The sequence below is a fragment of the Oncorhynchus masou genome, chromosome 27, assembly GCF_036934945.1.
Source record: "Oncorhynchus masou masou isolate Uvic2021 chromosome 27, UVic_Omas_1.1, whole genome shotgun sequence".
Lineage (NCBI taxonomy): Eukaryota > Metazoa > Chordata > Actinopteri > Salmoniformes > Salmonidae > Oncorhynchus > Oncorhynchus masou.
The window spans coordinates 48,685,041-48,701,139 of record NC_088238.1 but is presented as its reverse complement, the minus strand read 5'-3'; the positions used below and the strand labels follow the sequence as shown (position 1 = coordinate 48,701,139).

Here is a 16,099-nt window from a genome sequence, read left to right as displayed (position 1 = left end):
GGTGCCAGACAAAACAAAAAATGAAATGTTTGTCCTGTAACCAATGTCCCATTCTCAGTTTGGCAACAACCCCGTTTTAATGATATAGCTGGAATAGAAATGTAACTTGAGATCACAGTGTTTTCTCCCTTTATTTTTACCTGCAATTTGGTCAGGCATGTCATCTGAATCATTCTAACATTGTTACAACTGGTTTAATTCTCAATGTACGTTTCGCTGTGTGCATGTTCAGATTTGGCAAGGCCCTGCATATAGCCATTCTCTCTTTTTCCTAAGGACCTAATAACCATGTGAATCTTAGGTTCACATGCATAAATTAAAGACCAAATCAAGGCCCTGTAATGCTTCAGCCGGTACAACTTGGATTAATTTCTGAGCAGAATTAGCCAGTGTCAGATTAAATCGCTGCGAAATAGTGAAGGTCTAAAAGCAGCCTGACTCTTTCATAAACCCAGTGGGATTCTGTAGCAACGTGTGAGTTTCAAGTGGAGGCCACTTGCATTCAGACTGGTTCCTTAACTACAGTAGTGAGGCACTGCATAACTCCCTAGCTGTTAAATGTCACAAAACAATACAGGTTTATACAGATGTATCAGGGGGGGAAGTATTGGTTTACCAGATGTTATTTTTCTCTTTACTGGTACATTAAGGAGATAAGTGTATAACTGAGGGTGAGTTGAGGGCGATACATACTGAGGAAAAAATAATTAGCTGATGATTGCTAATATTCCAATAGAGGGGGGCGATTACCAAAGTTTCAATTTGAAAATGTGAATAGTCCTTTGGATAAGATCAATCTAACTTTGCTAATGGTGATTCGGTGAAAACTATTACATGTTTTGTTTTGACCCATTTTCTTATCGTCATGGTATATTTCCACAGGAGAATATTCTGGAACGGATCCACCTGCACATTGTGCCTGAGGAGACAGATGCCTGCACCTCCAAGTCCTGCATCACACACCAGAAGTTTGCCATGACACTCTACGAACAGGTTAAAGGAAACTCCTAGCATTTGGTAGCATACACACACACAGGTCCATATCCAGTTGCAGGCACAGGGATCACACACACACACACACATCCGGGGTACAGCAGCAGCCACATGATCACTGTCTGAGATAGGAGCTACCCAATTCGTCATGTCTCCAGAGTGGGGTTGCTACTCTGGAATAGAGAGGGGGGTTTTCCTCAGATCCCTCCCTGCCGGTATGATGTTCATCTCACTAAATCCCAGAGCAGTCCTGTCGTCAACGTATCAGACAGCTTTGATGCAGGGTTTGATGGTGATGTATAGGTGGCCAACTCTGAGAGCAAGTAGATATGCAAGCTCTTCTTCCAGCAGGGTTTTACACACCTGATTCCATTAATCAGCTGCTCAACAGGTTAGTGGAATCGGGTGTCGTGTGGTGTTTGGACCGCTGGGGTTAGAGCGCGTTGTGGTCAAGTGCACAGTAGCGGATAGTTTGCTGTGCTACAGTTACAGTATGGTTGGAACAAAACACCTGTATACCCCAGTAGTTCTCCAGCAGGAGGATTGCTTTGATGTTTCGGTAGAGTCCCTATAGTGGGGCGGCAGGGTAGCCTAGTGGTTAGAGTGTTGGACAAGTAACCGAAAGGTTGCAAGTTCAAATCCCCGAGCTGACAAGGTACAAATCTGTCGTTCTGCCCCTGAACAGGCAGTTAACCCACTGTTCCTAGGCAGTCATTGAAAATAAGAATGTGTTCTTAACTGACTTGCCTAGTTAAATAAAGGTAAAAAAAAAATAGTGTAAAAGCCAGCAGTGCTGTGGCCCAGTGTTGAGAAAAGAGGCAATAGATGACGTCTGAAGACCAGACACAAAACACAACCCACCCGCCTGCCTCTTTTCCTCTCAACTGACAAACAATCCACTCTCTTCCATCACAGTTCACACAAACACCCTAAAGTAGTAATTTCCCCATAACTGCCCCCAAACTACTACACCTCGTGAAATGACACGCTGACTTGATAATTAGTGCTTGGCAGCGGCTAAGCGGCGCCTAGCTAACGGCCATGTGTCTGTGTTGTGTTCCTGTTCCCCTCTCCCCTGCAGTCTGTGTGCCGTAGCTGTGGGGCATCCTCTGACCCCCTGCCCTTCACTGAGCTAGTGCATTATGTCTCCACCACTGCCCTCTGGTAAGCCATGCTTACTGACGTCACACAAAACACACATTTCTCCATGTTCTGAGTGACTTTTGTAGCTTTGTCACTCTCTGTAAACTATCTCTCATATCTTTCTCTCACACTCTTTCTGGTTCTCTCAGTCAACAGGTGTATCAGAGGCGGGACGAGTCATTTGGAGAGCTGCTGCAAGCGGCTAGCACCATCGGTGATTCCCGCAACTGTCCGGTAAGTGTCTGTCCTATCAAGCATTAAGAAAATCATACATTGATGTCAATGGCAGTTTTGTGCAAAAACATGCACACGCATATCTTAGGTCAGGATGCAGCTCCATTCTCATCACACTAGACAACTAGTAGGGGGCGATGTCGGAAAGTCACTAGCAAGACAAGAGCAGAACCCCCCCCCTGTGAAGTCGTATTTAGGGTTCTTGTTACTTAGTTGTCTGGTTAGTTAGCTAATAGAGCTGGGACGATAGCAGTATCGCAATATTCTTTTCCCATGGCAAAAATGAAAACATAAAGCCGATCAAACTCTTTGGTCCTTTAAAAACCTGCTGTATGTAAAATATTGTGTTGTGTGCTATAGCTTGGAAAATAAGGACATGTGACACTGGATGACAACCATAATGATGTTTGTTTCCAACATTAGGGCTGTTTTCCTAAAGATGTGAAATCCACTTTCTATTTGTTTCCGTGCCACGATTCAAACGAGTATCGCAATACCGGTATTGTCCCGGCCCTGTTAGCTAAACTGGTTAGTTAGCTCTGCTCCCCTAGTTATCGGTCTCCTCCCTCTCTCGCTGTCACCAGAGTAACTGTGGCCAGAGGATCAAGATACGCAGAGTCCTCATGAACTCCCCGGAGATCGTCACCATCGGCTTCGTGTGGGACTCAGACCAGTCAGACCTCACGGAGGACGTCATTCGCTCGCTGGGGCCACACCTCAACCTCTCTGGAGTAAGGATGGCAAGCCAGCAGGGACAAAAAGCACAACAAACTGATTATATTATTACGAGGATCAGTTCAATATTGTAGTGTAGTCTTTCCCAAACTTGGTACGGAGGCCCCAAGGGTTGCACGTTTTGGTTTTTCCCCAGCACTACACAGCTGATTCAAATAACCAAATCATCATTCAATTTTGTATTATTTGAATCAGCTGTGTAGGGCTGGGGCAAAAACCAAAACGTGCACCCCTTGGAGTCCCCAGGACTGAGTTTTGGAAACACTGATGTAGCGCTTTGTCTGCTCTTGTGTTTTGTTTATTGAAAGTGATGGGTCGTAGAGAAACTAAAAAAGGTTCAAAGACAGTGGAGAAGTGTACTTTTCTAATCACTGTCATAAAAAACCCATTGGGCAATACAAAGTTGGATCTTTGATTGGGGCCAAAGACCTGTGAAAAAAGTTAGTGATGGCCAAGAACCTCCACATAAGATTAAAAGATGTCTAATTCTCTGTCAGCCCGTCATAAAACAGATTAGTCAAGTAGTGTGATTAAAATTGCCAACGCAGTGATTGCACCCAAACAAAATGTCCACCTTACCCCCCCAAAATGTGAACCCTGGAAATAGGAAAAACAACAATAATACACTATTTAGAATTGGTCGAGCTCCTAAAATATGGTTCAAATCACTGCATTCTGGTTTTACTCTATTTGCTCTCTGTCTTTTTCTGTTTGTTTGTTTGTTTGTTGGAGCCTCCACAGCTGGTGTTCCTTGCCCTGGTTGTGTTGGGGTCAGTTTATTTCGGTGCCATGGAGCATATGGGGGAAATAAAGTGGGCTTTATCCCTGCGTAAGTCGGAGTGTTGCGTAAGCAGTGCGTGGTGCAATGCCCAGTTGGCCCACGCCGCTGATCAAAAAGCCCCTGCTGCATGGCCAGATCGTGTCAACACCCCCTCAGTGCCACGATGGAAGAGTACAGTGTTTGTGTGTGATTTGTTTGTGAGAGAGTCAGAGAAAGGTTACATGTGAATGTGTGTATATTATGTGTAAGAGAATGGTGCGTGTCTGGAAGGTGTGTGTGTGAGTCCATGTTGGAGTACAGAGTGTCCTTGGCATGGTCGTACAGGAGGTTTAATTTGTAGCACTCAACTCTGGCTGACACTGACCCTGTTCCTTCAAGAATAAAAGGAAATGAGCTTCACTGAAACCTGCTACAAATCTAGAACAAACTGTCATAGGCCAGGAACAACATATTACACAACACCATCTCCCTTGAATACTACAAGCACAGATTCCTCTTTTCCCCTCTCCTTGTTTTGAGCGCATTCCAATACTGGATTAGTCTAGCTCGTCTAGCAGAACCCCCCCCCACCAAGTACCACAAAGGGCTTGATTCATACTTGTACTGTTCATGTGACTGTGCTGGGTGTTGGAGAAAACCTCCCCCTGCCTAGGAATCCATTGTCTCCCATGACCAAAGAGAACCAGCCATTCAGGAAAAACAAGAGGCTATTTCACAACCTCCTCATCCAGCGGTCTATTCAAACTGGTGGGAGGATGCCATTATAGTGACGATTGCCTGAGCAGCTAGAGATGTGTAAATTGACCATGCAGGCGATGCCAGCAATAGTCCAAGTTGAAGGGCAATTTTACTGTCCAAATGCTACCGTGTGGATGACAAAACATGAATGTTATTGGTAAAATACTGTATATCTGACTGAGAAGGTTCTGCTGTGTGATAAGACTGTTAGTCCATTGAGCTAAAGTTCGGGGAGCCAACTTAAGGTCTTAGGCAAGATTACTCATGGGCAGGGTGGGAGTGTTTTGGGCAAAATTTGACCAAATAAAGTAATTGTAAGTGTGTGTATTTGTCCGCAGCTCTTCTACCGGGTGACAGACGAGCATGCCAAAAAGGGAGAGCTTCAATTGGTTGGGATGATCTGTTACTCCAGTCGCCACTATTGTGCCTTCGCCTTCCACACCAAGTCCGCCAAATGGGTGTTCTTCGACGACGCCACAGTCAAAGAGGTGAGGGAGGGGAAAACGACATGCAGTCCTCCTAGCAAGGGAGTAAAAACACTACACATCACCCGACACTCATAGCATCTCTCTTTTCGCTGTGCTAACATATGCTGCTTGGACCACACACGTATAAATGCATGGACAGGCGCACGCCACACGCACTAGCCTCTGTCTCGTTTGCTGTAGTGGTTCACACACACTCCCTCTCTGACACCATGACCAGAAAAAGGAATTCACCAAGTAACTAAAGTAACATTTCTGTAGGTAACTTTCTTTAAAGGGATTCAACTAGTTGATTTGAAATAAAATCAGGAATACAGTCTGACATGAGAGGATTTTCCAGGAAGCTGATGTATAATATCATGGGATAAAAATCTGCTATTATCTGGAGCTAAAGCCTCCCTAGACAACAACTCAAAGTGCAGAAATGTACTCGTCTGAGCTGATGAAAAGGACTGTTTTACAAGAGAATGAGAGCAGGGAGCTCCCTGAGCCATCTCTTATCTCCACCATCTTCTTATAAGGGCCACATCAATCTTTCTTCACCACCCACGGGTTGATGACTCTTCAGTGGGGTTGAACAGCCTGCAATAATCACCACCACCAACACATGTTTGTAAGGGTGGACACACACACACACACACACACACACACACAGCAGTACTAGTATTAGGTTTTCCCAGTGGAAGCACCTTCAGTCTTTCCCTAGTTAATTGCATCATCAGTCATCCACAGTTGAGCTACACTGTTTAGTGGACTTCCACATTTCAGGATATCAAATTGAAATGACTTACGGTAAGAATTGATATGTTGTGTGTGCATGCATATGTGAGAATGATATTGTACAACACTGGGTGTGTCTGTGTCCAGTCCATTTGATTGGACTGCGGTGCAGAGGCTGGCTGGCTCGGAGTCAATCCAGCAGCAGCAGCTTGTGCTGTGTATGCACTTCAGCCCGACTGGGACAGAGTGCTACAAGCACAGCACCCGAGCCAACCAAATAACACGCCATATACCTGATGTGTTGCTACTCGTTCTCTTACAGCCTCACACCAAGTAATGAGCAGAAATACCCTACAGTTTATGGATGGCTTTTAAAACTATATTTATATTTGACATTTATGGTTGCAGTTTGTTGACTGTCATTATTGCTTGTATCAGTTATTGCAGTGGTTCAGCGGTTCCACTAAGCCTATGTTGTTGTTGTTGTTGTTGTCCCAGGTGGGGATCAGTGGCCAACATGAAAAATGTCAACTTTGAGTACCCTCTCTCCATCTTTTAATAAGACCCCCCCCCATTTTACTGTCACATTCCTTTCTTGCTCTTTCTCCTTCCTGTCTCTCTCTCTCATACCTTCTGCTCCGCTCTCCTTCTCCTTCCTTTGGTTAATTAAGGAGTACACTAGCATCTGTTAGCCTCCAGTCTGCCTCTGTGGCGTTTTGTAGTGAGGCATGCACTTAACTCTGCTCAGCTAATGTGATTGTGAAACTGCTTCAACGCATAATATTCACTTAAGATCCAAGACAAAGGGACAATGTGCTTTCGCAGTGCACAACAATGTCTCCTTGGACATTCTAAAATGACATTTCCTCCCTGAACCCTTTTGTGACATGCCTGGTCTATGGTCACCATATGTTTTGAGGGTAGTAGTTCAAAGAATGTCCCTGAATTCAAGCAAACATTGTCAACATTTGTCCTCTGGGGTTTTTGTTTGTGCACTATCAATTTAAATGAGGCATAAGAAAGTATGTACTCTGATAATAATATTTCTTAGAGCCCGAGCCCTTTAAATCTATGAACCAATTCAATTACAAGTCAGCATTTTCTGCACGGTGTACTCCAAGGCACCGAACATTTACATCGTTAGGTTTTGGCAACCGATGCTCATCAAATAAATAGTCTCTTCAAAAGTAGTAATGTGTATTGACTGGCACAAAATGACACATTTGGCTTCTGACAAGACCTCTCTGTCTAATGAGATAAGGAAAACTGGTCGGTGCCAGTAAGACACGGGGAACATTTTTATTTTCTTGTCACATTGGGAAAATGCCATTTCGCCTTTCTGCCTGTCAAGCAGGAACACACACACACACACACACACACACACACACACACACACACACACACACACACACACACACACACACACACACACACACACACACACACACACACACACACACACACACACACACACACTTCATGTGAGTCTCCTATTGACCTCCCAGTCTCATCTCCCCTATCCTAGATTGGGACCCGGTGGAAAGATGTGGTCACCAAATGCACCAAAGGCCACTTCCAACCCCTCCTCCTATTCTACTCCAACCCAGATGGCAGCGCCATCTCCGTAGACGACACCTCGCACCAGAACACTGACCACTCCTGCTACAAGTCCCCCGTCAATGGAGACGTCCAAGGTATACATCGGACAAAGTGACACTTTTTTTCATTTATAGGAAGAACTACACACTACCCCTAGAGTCATGGAACTTTTACAGCACATTGAGGGGAAATAACTGCTTTCAATTTGCGTATTAAAATGATGCACAAATATATATATTTTTTTCAGGATGCCAACAATATAAAGTCAATTGTACAATCACTTTTCATGGTGTCATCAATCCATGATGTAACTTCTGGTGTTTTTGCGATGGCGATGCAGTCTCTATCTCGTGGTCTTGGTTTAGGTCTTTTGGAGACCAGATTCAAATGGCCCCGTTTCCAAAATGGTTGAACGACCCCCTTTGCTTCACGACCCCCTTTGCTTCACGACCCCCTTTGCTTCACGACCCCCTTTGCTTCACTCGAGACGATTCCCAGGAACCACACACCACGTTTATAATTCATAGTTCCTTTTAATTCATGCTTCACATGGGGATGCTATATTTAAGTCGGTGCAGTAAGTTCTCAGCGAGAGGGGGTCCTAAAAGTGGGGGTCCTAAAATAAGTGCTTCTATGAGTAGAGATCTCCGGCAAGAGCAATTTGGAATTCATGCCAGCAAGTGTTGCCAATGGTGTGACTGTGGTTACATCTTCCTTTTAACAGTGTGTACTAGCCAAATGACCACCACTGCCACAGAGCAGTGGTTTTCAAACTTTTTTGGCTAGCATCCCCTTTTAACTATTTTGGTCTAAATTTGAGCCCTGTTCCGGATGCACATGAATTGCTTTCTTTGGAGTGTTAGCCTCACCACATTCAGTCGGAGAGGGACTGTAAAAAAAGGGGGGGGGGGGGGAACTACAGTACATGTTGCAGTGTAGAATTCTGTTTTGTTAATGATTGGGTCGATGGGTCTGTTTGGGCCACAATTTTGGCATTTTGAAGTCTCTCAATGTGCTTGAGATTTTCTGTTTTGACTGTATGACCAGAAAATACGTGCAGTTGACAAAAGTGACTGACTTTACAAATACGTGCTGGACTTCAAAACAAGTTTGGGATGCCCATCACTTCAGTTGGATTTATGGTTGCAAAAGTCCAGTAACTTAACTAAAATTCCCCAAATCCTGTTTGGAGGAATCCCAAATTCCCTGCTTATTGTTTCCTGATTCCAGGAATATTCCAAACCGGTATTTCTGGAAAAAACGTCAATTTGAGGAAAGTTCCCAGAATTTTGCACTCTAGTTGGATTACTGTTTATTAGTGAATTAGCTAACAGTGTTCCAACCTTTCTGTACCACTCAATACTTGATTTTAAACTGAACTACGAGAGTTCATTAGCAGAAAGCATTGAACAATATTAAAAAATATATATTTTTTTTACTACGACCTCGACCATAATATCCGTCAATGTTGGCAATGTCAAGAAGTTGTACATTTGTACAGCTAAACATTTCTGTGTGAGGATTAAAAACCTCTGGATTTGTTTGGGGTGGGGTTTATCCCCCTTAATGATCTGCTCTCTAACTCTCTGAGCTGGCCTCGCCCCCAGGTCGTGATGGTGACTGCGGCTCACTGGCCTTCAGAGGCGTGCTTTAGAAGAAATATAAATGTTCAGTTACATTTTCAAAAATGTTAATTGGGTCGTACTAAACTATTGATTTTTTTTTTTATATAAATTTTTCCAGAGATTTTTGGAATTAACTGAAACGTAATGGTAATAGGAAGCTTATTTACATAATACCTAAGAATTGCTTGTTGGAATTGATCCCCACCCTGGTTTGTCTCACCAGTAGAAACGGATCCATGAAGAGACATAGGCCATCCATATGTTAAAAAATAAATAAAAGATTCTGTCCCTCTCCTCCTTTTCGACCAACCAGCGCCCTCCTCTCCACTTCCGGGCCCCAAGAAACTGGACCTGACCAGGGAGAACCTGAATGCCCTGCTGGGCCCCAGCAGCATCAAACAGAATAGCCAGACCCCTTCCACCTTTACCAGGGGCAGCGGCCAGACTGGCGGGGGTCGTGGACCAGGTACGACAAGGGGTTGGGGGCGGGGGGGGATATGATGAGAGACAGGAAGAGTAATGGGTATTTCTACACATAGCTATGGAAAATGGGTATTATCAGAGTGAGACATTTGGGAGGTGCATGATAGGTATTGAGATTAGAGACCGAAAGATGTGGTGGGGTTAGAGGTAGAGAAGATTGCAGGTAGATTAGAGTTACTAATGTGGGGGCGGGGTGGAGCATGGATAGAGGCAACAACAGCCAAGAGGGTAGAGGGACAGCCTTTGAGAGGAGGAGTAAGGCCTGGGAGGGAGAGGGGGCAGAGTTTGATAAGTGACCTTTATGATGGAAGGGAATGAGGACACATGGGAGTGAGGGATCAGGAGCACGTACACCTCAAAGGAGAAGAGGCAAGCAAAGGCGATGACAAGAGAAGCAAGGAAAGAGCATAAGGGCAGACTCTTTTAAGCACCCTATTCCCTATATAGTGCACTACCTTTAACCAGGGTCAAAAGTAGTGCACTATAGTGGAAAGAGGGCGCCATTTGGGACACAAGCCTTAGTTATTATTGCACATTCCTTTGTGATTACGAAGGATTGCGTAACGTCTCTCCTTGTTTAGGTCCCCCTTTGTTGTTATTCCCTGCTTAAAGCCATCAGCTCAATATGATGCATTTTGAATGTTTTCTATCCCCCAGCACTGGAAAAGTTACCAGTCGCTCAGGGCTTTTGAGAACAGCAAGGCCACCCCAAATGACTGAAAATAATAATCATAGCAGTCAAGTATCTTATGAGGACAATTCATCACTTTTCCCACGACACTTTATCCAGGCAACAGAGTGACTGTGCAATTTGCAAAATTGTCTCGTCATTGATTTCAATGTGAAGCCGAAACCTTCAGTTCTTATACACAGAGAACCTCTTCTAGCACATTTTCTGTTCTACACAGAGTTGTTTGGCATTTTCAACGACCGCAGCACATGCTTCTAGTTCTATCCATTGTATCCGACTTTCTCCTACTTTACGAGAAGAGGCTACAGAGATGAGACTTAGGGAGGATAGAAGGAGAGAATTTCTTCCGCGGGATCCATCTCAGTGCATTTCCCCCCCGTGAAGCAGAAAAGCACGGCGTGTACATCACATCGATCGACCCTAAACTACTCCTTAAACTCAGCACTGTTCAATGCCTCCAGGGGGCTAGTCAGGGGTTGGAAGGGAGGAGTAGTGGAGGTGGAAGATGGGGTGGGGGTGGCTTAAGTGACTGTAGTTTGTGTTGGGATTAGAGGTACAGTAGAAAGGACTTTACCCCTTCGTGTTTGACGGCTTGTTCCTTTTGGTGTGTTGTCTATTGGAAGTCACTCTGTTTCTCAAAATGACTGAAATAGAATGTAGTCTAGAATGTGTTTCTGTCCCCTGTTGTGCAGGGAAGCTGGGCACCAGTGATCCTAAGAGCCGTCTGAAGGACATCTCCAGAGAGGTGGTCATGAAGGCAGGGGAGGTCTGGGGAATGCACCCCTCCAGGAGAGACCAGGACAGGACAGAGAGGAGGAGACAGGACGCCCGCTACCGAGGTATGGCGCTACACACACACAGTTGTCCTTGGTCCACGTAAATATCATAGAAGAGTGGTATTGTCTTTAGGACAGCTGTTTTTTTTAGTTATGACATTTGCGTTTATGTAATTGTTGTATCGTGTGTGTCTATAGTTTTGTTCAATGTTGTGTTAGTGTATGTAAGTTGTTTTGTCTGAATCTTTGTTCACCCTTGTTGCTTAAGGACAAGGTCTCTCTTGAAAACGAGATTTTAACTCCATGAAAAAAACCTGTATAAATAAAGGTTAATTTTTATTTTACCTTTATTTTACTAGGCAAGTCAGTTAAGAACAAATTCTTATTTTCAATGATGGCCTAGGAACAGTGGGTTAACTGCCTGTTCAGGGGCAGAACGACAGATTTTGTACCTTGTCAGCTCGGGGATTTGAACTTGCAACCTTTCGGTTACTAGTCCAATGCTCTAACCACTAGGCTACACTGCCGCCCCGTCACACGCGCACACACAGGGAGGAAAAGTAACTGATATGAAATGATAGTGGAATTGCACTATGCATGTAGACACACACACCAATGAAAATAGAACATGATCCTTGACACAATGCTCTACACAGTACACATGCAATCCATCATTACCACCATAAAGATGAACAACAAACCAGTGGTGCACTGGAATGGCCCACCAGGCAGGGTGGTTTGGGAGCAATGTGTCAGGATGGGGAATCATGTCTCCCTCCCTTTTGAATCAGGTCCTTCCACGTACCGTTCTCTCTTCTCTCACTACTGGATACTGTGGTAGGGTGTATACCCTGTTCTATTTGGATTCCTAGCTGCTGTCTGGAGGTGATATTTCAATGTCTTGAGTGATCACACGACAGTGTTAGTAGAGTATGTGAGAGTAGGATCATAGAACTCCTGGCCCTGGACCCATATCGCTTATCTAGGCCAGCAAAAGAAATAAGGCAACATCTATGGCCACATGAGACCCACTACCACCCTCATCTAGCCTACCTTCTCTCATCCAACCATAAGTAGTCCCTCAAAGGTGTTGTGGCTTGCTGTGTGTGTTGGTGGGGGACTTACAGATAGATCGATGTGAAAGCAATCTCTAAAATTGTTCATAAGAACGGATCTAAGGATCAGCATACGCAAAGCCTAACCCGAACCATTGGAGGAAAATGCCAAATTGATCATAGGTCAGTGTCTAGAGGAAACTTCACCCCTTTCCTCCTTGGTCTCTAACCCTCTGTCGTATTTCTCTCACCTGTCCTGTCGTTACATTTCTGTAAACACCAAATGGGTTGGAAATAGGGGCAAGGTGATAGTGACTGAAATTGAACTAGACCCCACAGCCACTATGTTAGCACCAGGCTCATGTCCCATTATGATTGAATGCACCAGGCTAACAGAGGCTAGCATCATGGCTTTGATGAATGGTGAGGCTGGAGGTGAGCTAAAGTAAGTGGAATAAATTTATATATAATACTGCTCGTGCCCAGGCTAGCTCTCTTCAAAGGTACTTGATCGTTTTAGTTTCAAGTTTTAACGCTGTACACACGATCAGTTCCACTACCATATTTACAATATGCAGGGATACCGGAGTGATGGAGGTAGATATGTATAGGGGTAAGGTGACTAGGCATCAGGATATATGATAAACAGGGAGTGTGTGTGTTGGCGTTTCAGTGTGTCTAGGGCCCTATGAGTGTGCATAGAGACATTGGGGAAAATAAAATACAAGGATCAACTTGGACAATCCGCGTAGCTATTTTGTTAGCTATTTAGCAGTCTACTGGCTTGGCTTGGGGATAGAAACTGTTCCGTAGCCTGTTGGTGTCAGACTTGGCGCACCAGAAGAGCTTGCCATGCGGAAGCAGAGAGAACCGCCCATGGCTTGGGGATAGAAACTGTTCCGTAGCCTATTGGTGTCAGACTTGGCGCACCAGAAGAGCTTGCCATGCGGAAGCAGAGAGAACCGCCCATGGCTTGGGGATAGAAACTGTTCCGTAGCCTGTTGGTGTCAGACTTGGCGCACCAGAAGAGCTTGCCATGCGGAAGCAGAGAGAACAGCCCATGGTTTGGGTGGCTGGAATCTTTAACGATTTTCAGTCCCGTCACACTTGGAAAAATAGCAAAACAAGAAAGTTGGCGTTCAGGTCAGATAGGGAGAGTTGGTGTCAATGGGAGACATTGGCTAAATCGCAAATGGCACCCTATTCTCTCTATAATGCAATACTTTTGACCACAGGGCTTTGGTAGTACACCATGTATGAAATAGGGCTCCATTTGGGATATTGCAGCTGGTGTTACCAGGATACGTTTCCCTCTTTTCATCTAGCACAGTGGAACTGTGTTGACATTTAGCTTCCCTTCCAATCCTAACTGACACGCATGCTGTGTTAGCATCGCTACACGCATAGTTAGACCGTCTTTGTCGCACGTGTGTACACATGCACGCACACACACAGCTGGACCAGTTCACAGAAACCCTTACATAGACGTGCACAAAATCACACATCAAATATCACACAAGTCTCTCACACACGCCATGTGAACAGGGCAAGTTACGGTCGAGGTGATTTAACCCTCGCGCTCCCCGTCGGCAGATTCCCTAGCCATAGCGACTCCGTCTCTCAGGGGAGGTTCCATCCTAAGGCGCTGTGGATTGTAACCTCTCATAACTCTCTCTGCACACCTGAGACCTCAGTGCAGGCTTCCAGTTCTAAAATGTATATCCAGACCAGGACATATGTAGAATGTGTGAGAATCAAAACCCACAACCCTGATGTTGGAAGGATAATTCTCCATCCAACCGAGCCATTGGACCCGGTCATCCTAACGTTGAGTAATTGTCCCTTAGTGCGTCTTCTGTTAGTCTTCTGTTAGTCTTTGTTGAAGAGCTCTATCAGTAAATAAAGTTAGACGGAAATGAATAGGGCATATATTTAGCAAGTTAAGCTTACTGCCCACCTTACTGCATACCCCTCTCCCTGAATAACATATCACTGTACTGTTCCAGTGGAGATGTCCAGTCTAATCATATTTTTTGAAAGTGGCCGGCATGACTCGGTGTCCTTGAAAAACAAACACTCGTGTACACACGCACACACACACAAACACTATGTCCTCAAAGTCATACACATCTCCAGGCCACAGACTCCTCTATTCAAGAGTCATGGACAGCCAGCAGGGAGTATGTATACAGGCACTGTATACAGACATACACACACGCACACGGCCACCTTTCATCATTAGTATCTCCACAGATGTCACAGCGTGAGGTTGCTAACCATACTGCTATGCCACGGAGATGCACACGGTATCCCGGCGTCCATTATTTACACCTTCCTCTTGTCTACAGACGTACAACAGACCACGACGACCTCATTGTCCCCATACTCCACTACACCCCTGCGGTCTTCCTTAGCAAACGCTGGCCTGGAATGACCTTGCCAAGTGCAACAATTCTAACTTTCAATGTGTCACAATACACTGGCATTTGGCATTCAGGGCGGCAGTTTGGATACTACGCCAGCTCGAGGGCAATGTTGGAATCAGCATTTCCCACGTGGAAAAAGAGACTTTCTTAGCGACATCAACCAGAAAAGGTTATTTTCCTAAGAATTTGAAGGTCCTCTCCCTTCGCACCCTACTTTCGCCTCAGGTGAATTGATGCGACTTGGACAAGCCATGGCGACTTTTTAATGACAGAGGTCGCCCAATGTGTTTATTTTGTCTCATATATTATAAGAAAACATGGAACAAATGTCTTGTCATGTGGAATAACAGCTTCTTGCAATGAAGCTCGAAATAGGTTTTGCTGGAGGATTTTCTACCTCATTGTAGCCAACAAATTGAAGAGCACAGCAGTTTTTAACATGTGGGATAAATTATCTTGGGCAATATCTGTAGAAAAAGCTTACCACATCCTTGTAAGTACCAGACAGACGTCTAGGACAATGTCCTTTACAAAATGTGTGTTCATGTCTTCCTACACACTATACTTGAATAAATTCTCAAAATCCTGCTTCTCTTTCCTTCAGATCCAATATCAGAGAGATACTCGCGCTCCGCCTCCCCGCCAGAGAATGGCTTCAAGCAGTACCTGGATACGCGCCTGTATGCCAGCCAGGGCAAAGGGCCTACCAGGACAGAGAGGGCCCCCCACTTTGGCGGCAGGTGCTCCTCTCACGAGGGTCCTCCTCACTCCCATTCCAGGGTCCAGGTACTACCAGCCCTGCCCAGCGGCAGCGAGGGCTCTGGTGGCAGCCATTACAGCCGGAGACTAGAGCAGCTTTCTAATGGCTACGACACGGACAGCAGCCAGGAATCGCGGGAGCGCCCTGGGAGCCGGGAGGGCGGCCGAAACTCCAGCTCCAGCAGCAGTAGCAGCAGCAGGCCAAGTCGGCCATGGAAGCCCATGCGCGAGGTGCTAAACGTGGATAGTGTGATAAGCGGTAGTGGTGGAGGGAGTCAGGAGCACCGGCAGCACAGTCCCCACCGGAGACCCTCCAGCCAGGAGATGGCGCCACCCTCCCACGAAAGAGACAGGGAACAGGACCAGGACTTCACATGGGGCGGGCGCGAGGAGCACAAGTCCAAGAGCCTGATGACCATCTACGAGGATGAGCAGCGGCCCGAGACGGGCGACAGCCGCAGTTCACTGGAGTCAGAGGGTAAGGACAGGTCAAAGGTCAGCACGCTGAAGGTGCACAGCGACAACTGGAAGATCCAGCGCACCGAGTCGGGATACGAGAGCAGCGACCGGCTTAGCAACGGCTCGGCCAACCTGGACTCGCCCGTGGTGGAGAATTTTACGTCCAAAGAGCTGAGGCCCAAACCTGAGGTACACCTGACAAGGTAAGCAGGAGTGTTATTTTCTGTCTGCTGTTGATTCTCTTATAAGATCATTTGAAGCACTAAGACATTTAGTTAATATACAGTGCATTCGGAAAGTATTCATACCCCTTGACTTTTTCCACATTTTGTTACAGCCTTATTCTAAAACGGATAACTATTTTTTTCCCCCTCATCAATCCTCAATCTACACACAA

The 16,099-nt window shown here is 45.5% G+C and overlaps 1 protein-coding gene across 3 annotated transcripts in view; it reads left to right on the top strand.

Moving 5' to 3' along the window:
- Positions 1-16,099, top strand: part of LOC135516332 (inactive ubiquitin carboxyl-terminal hydrolase 53-like) — a 55,888-nt gene that overhangs the window by 24,395 nt on the left and 15,394 nt on the right. For all 3 annotated transcript variants that reach the window (XM_064940560.1, XM_064940561.1, XM_064940559.1), the window contains 9 exons: positions 883-993; positions 2,075-2,157; positions 2,286-2,370; positions 2,955-3,101; positions 4,963-5,112; positions 7,355-7,523; positions 9,367-9,519; positions 10,920-11,066; positions 15,089-15,905. In XM_064940560.1, coding sequence (XP_064796632.1) covers positions 883-993; positions 2,075-2,157; positions 2,286-2,370; positions 2,955-3,101; positions 4,963-5,112; positions 7,355-7,523; positions 9,367-9,519; positions 10,920-11,066; positions 15,089-15,905 — 1,862 coding nt within the window. The remainder of the gene's footprint in view (positions 1-882; positions 994-2,074; positions 2,158-2,285; positions 2,371-2,954; positions 3,102-4,962; positions 5,113-7,354; positions 7,524-9,366; positions 9,520-10,919; positions 11,067-15,088; positions 15,906-16,099) is intronic.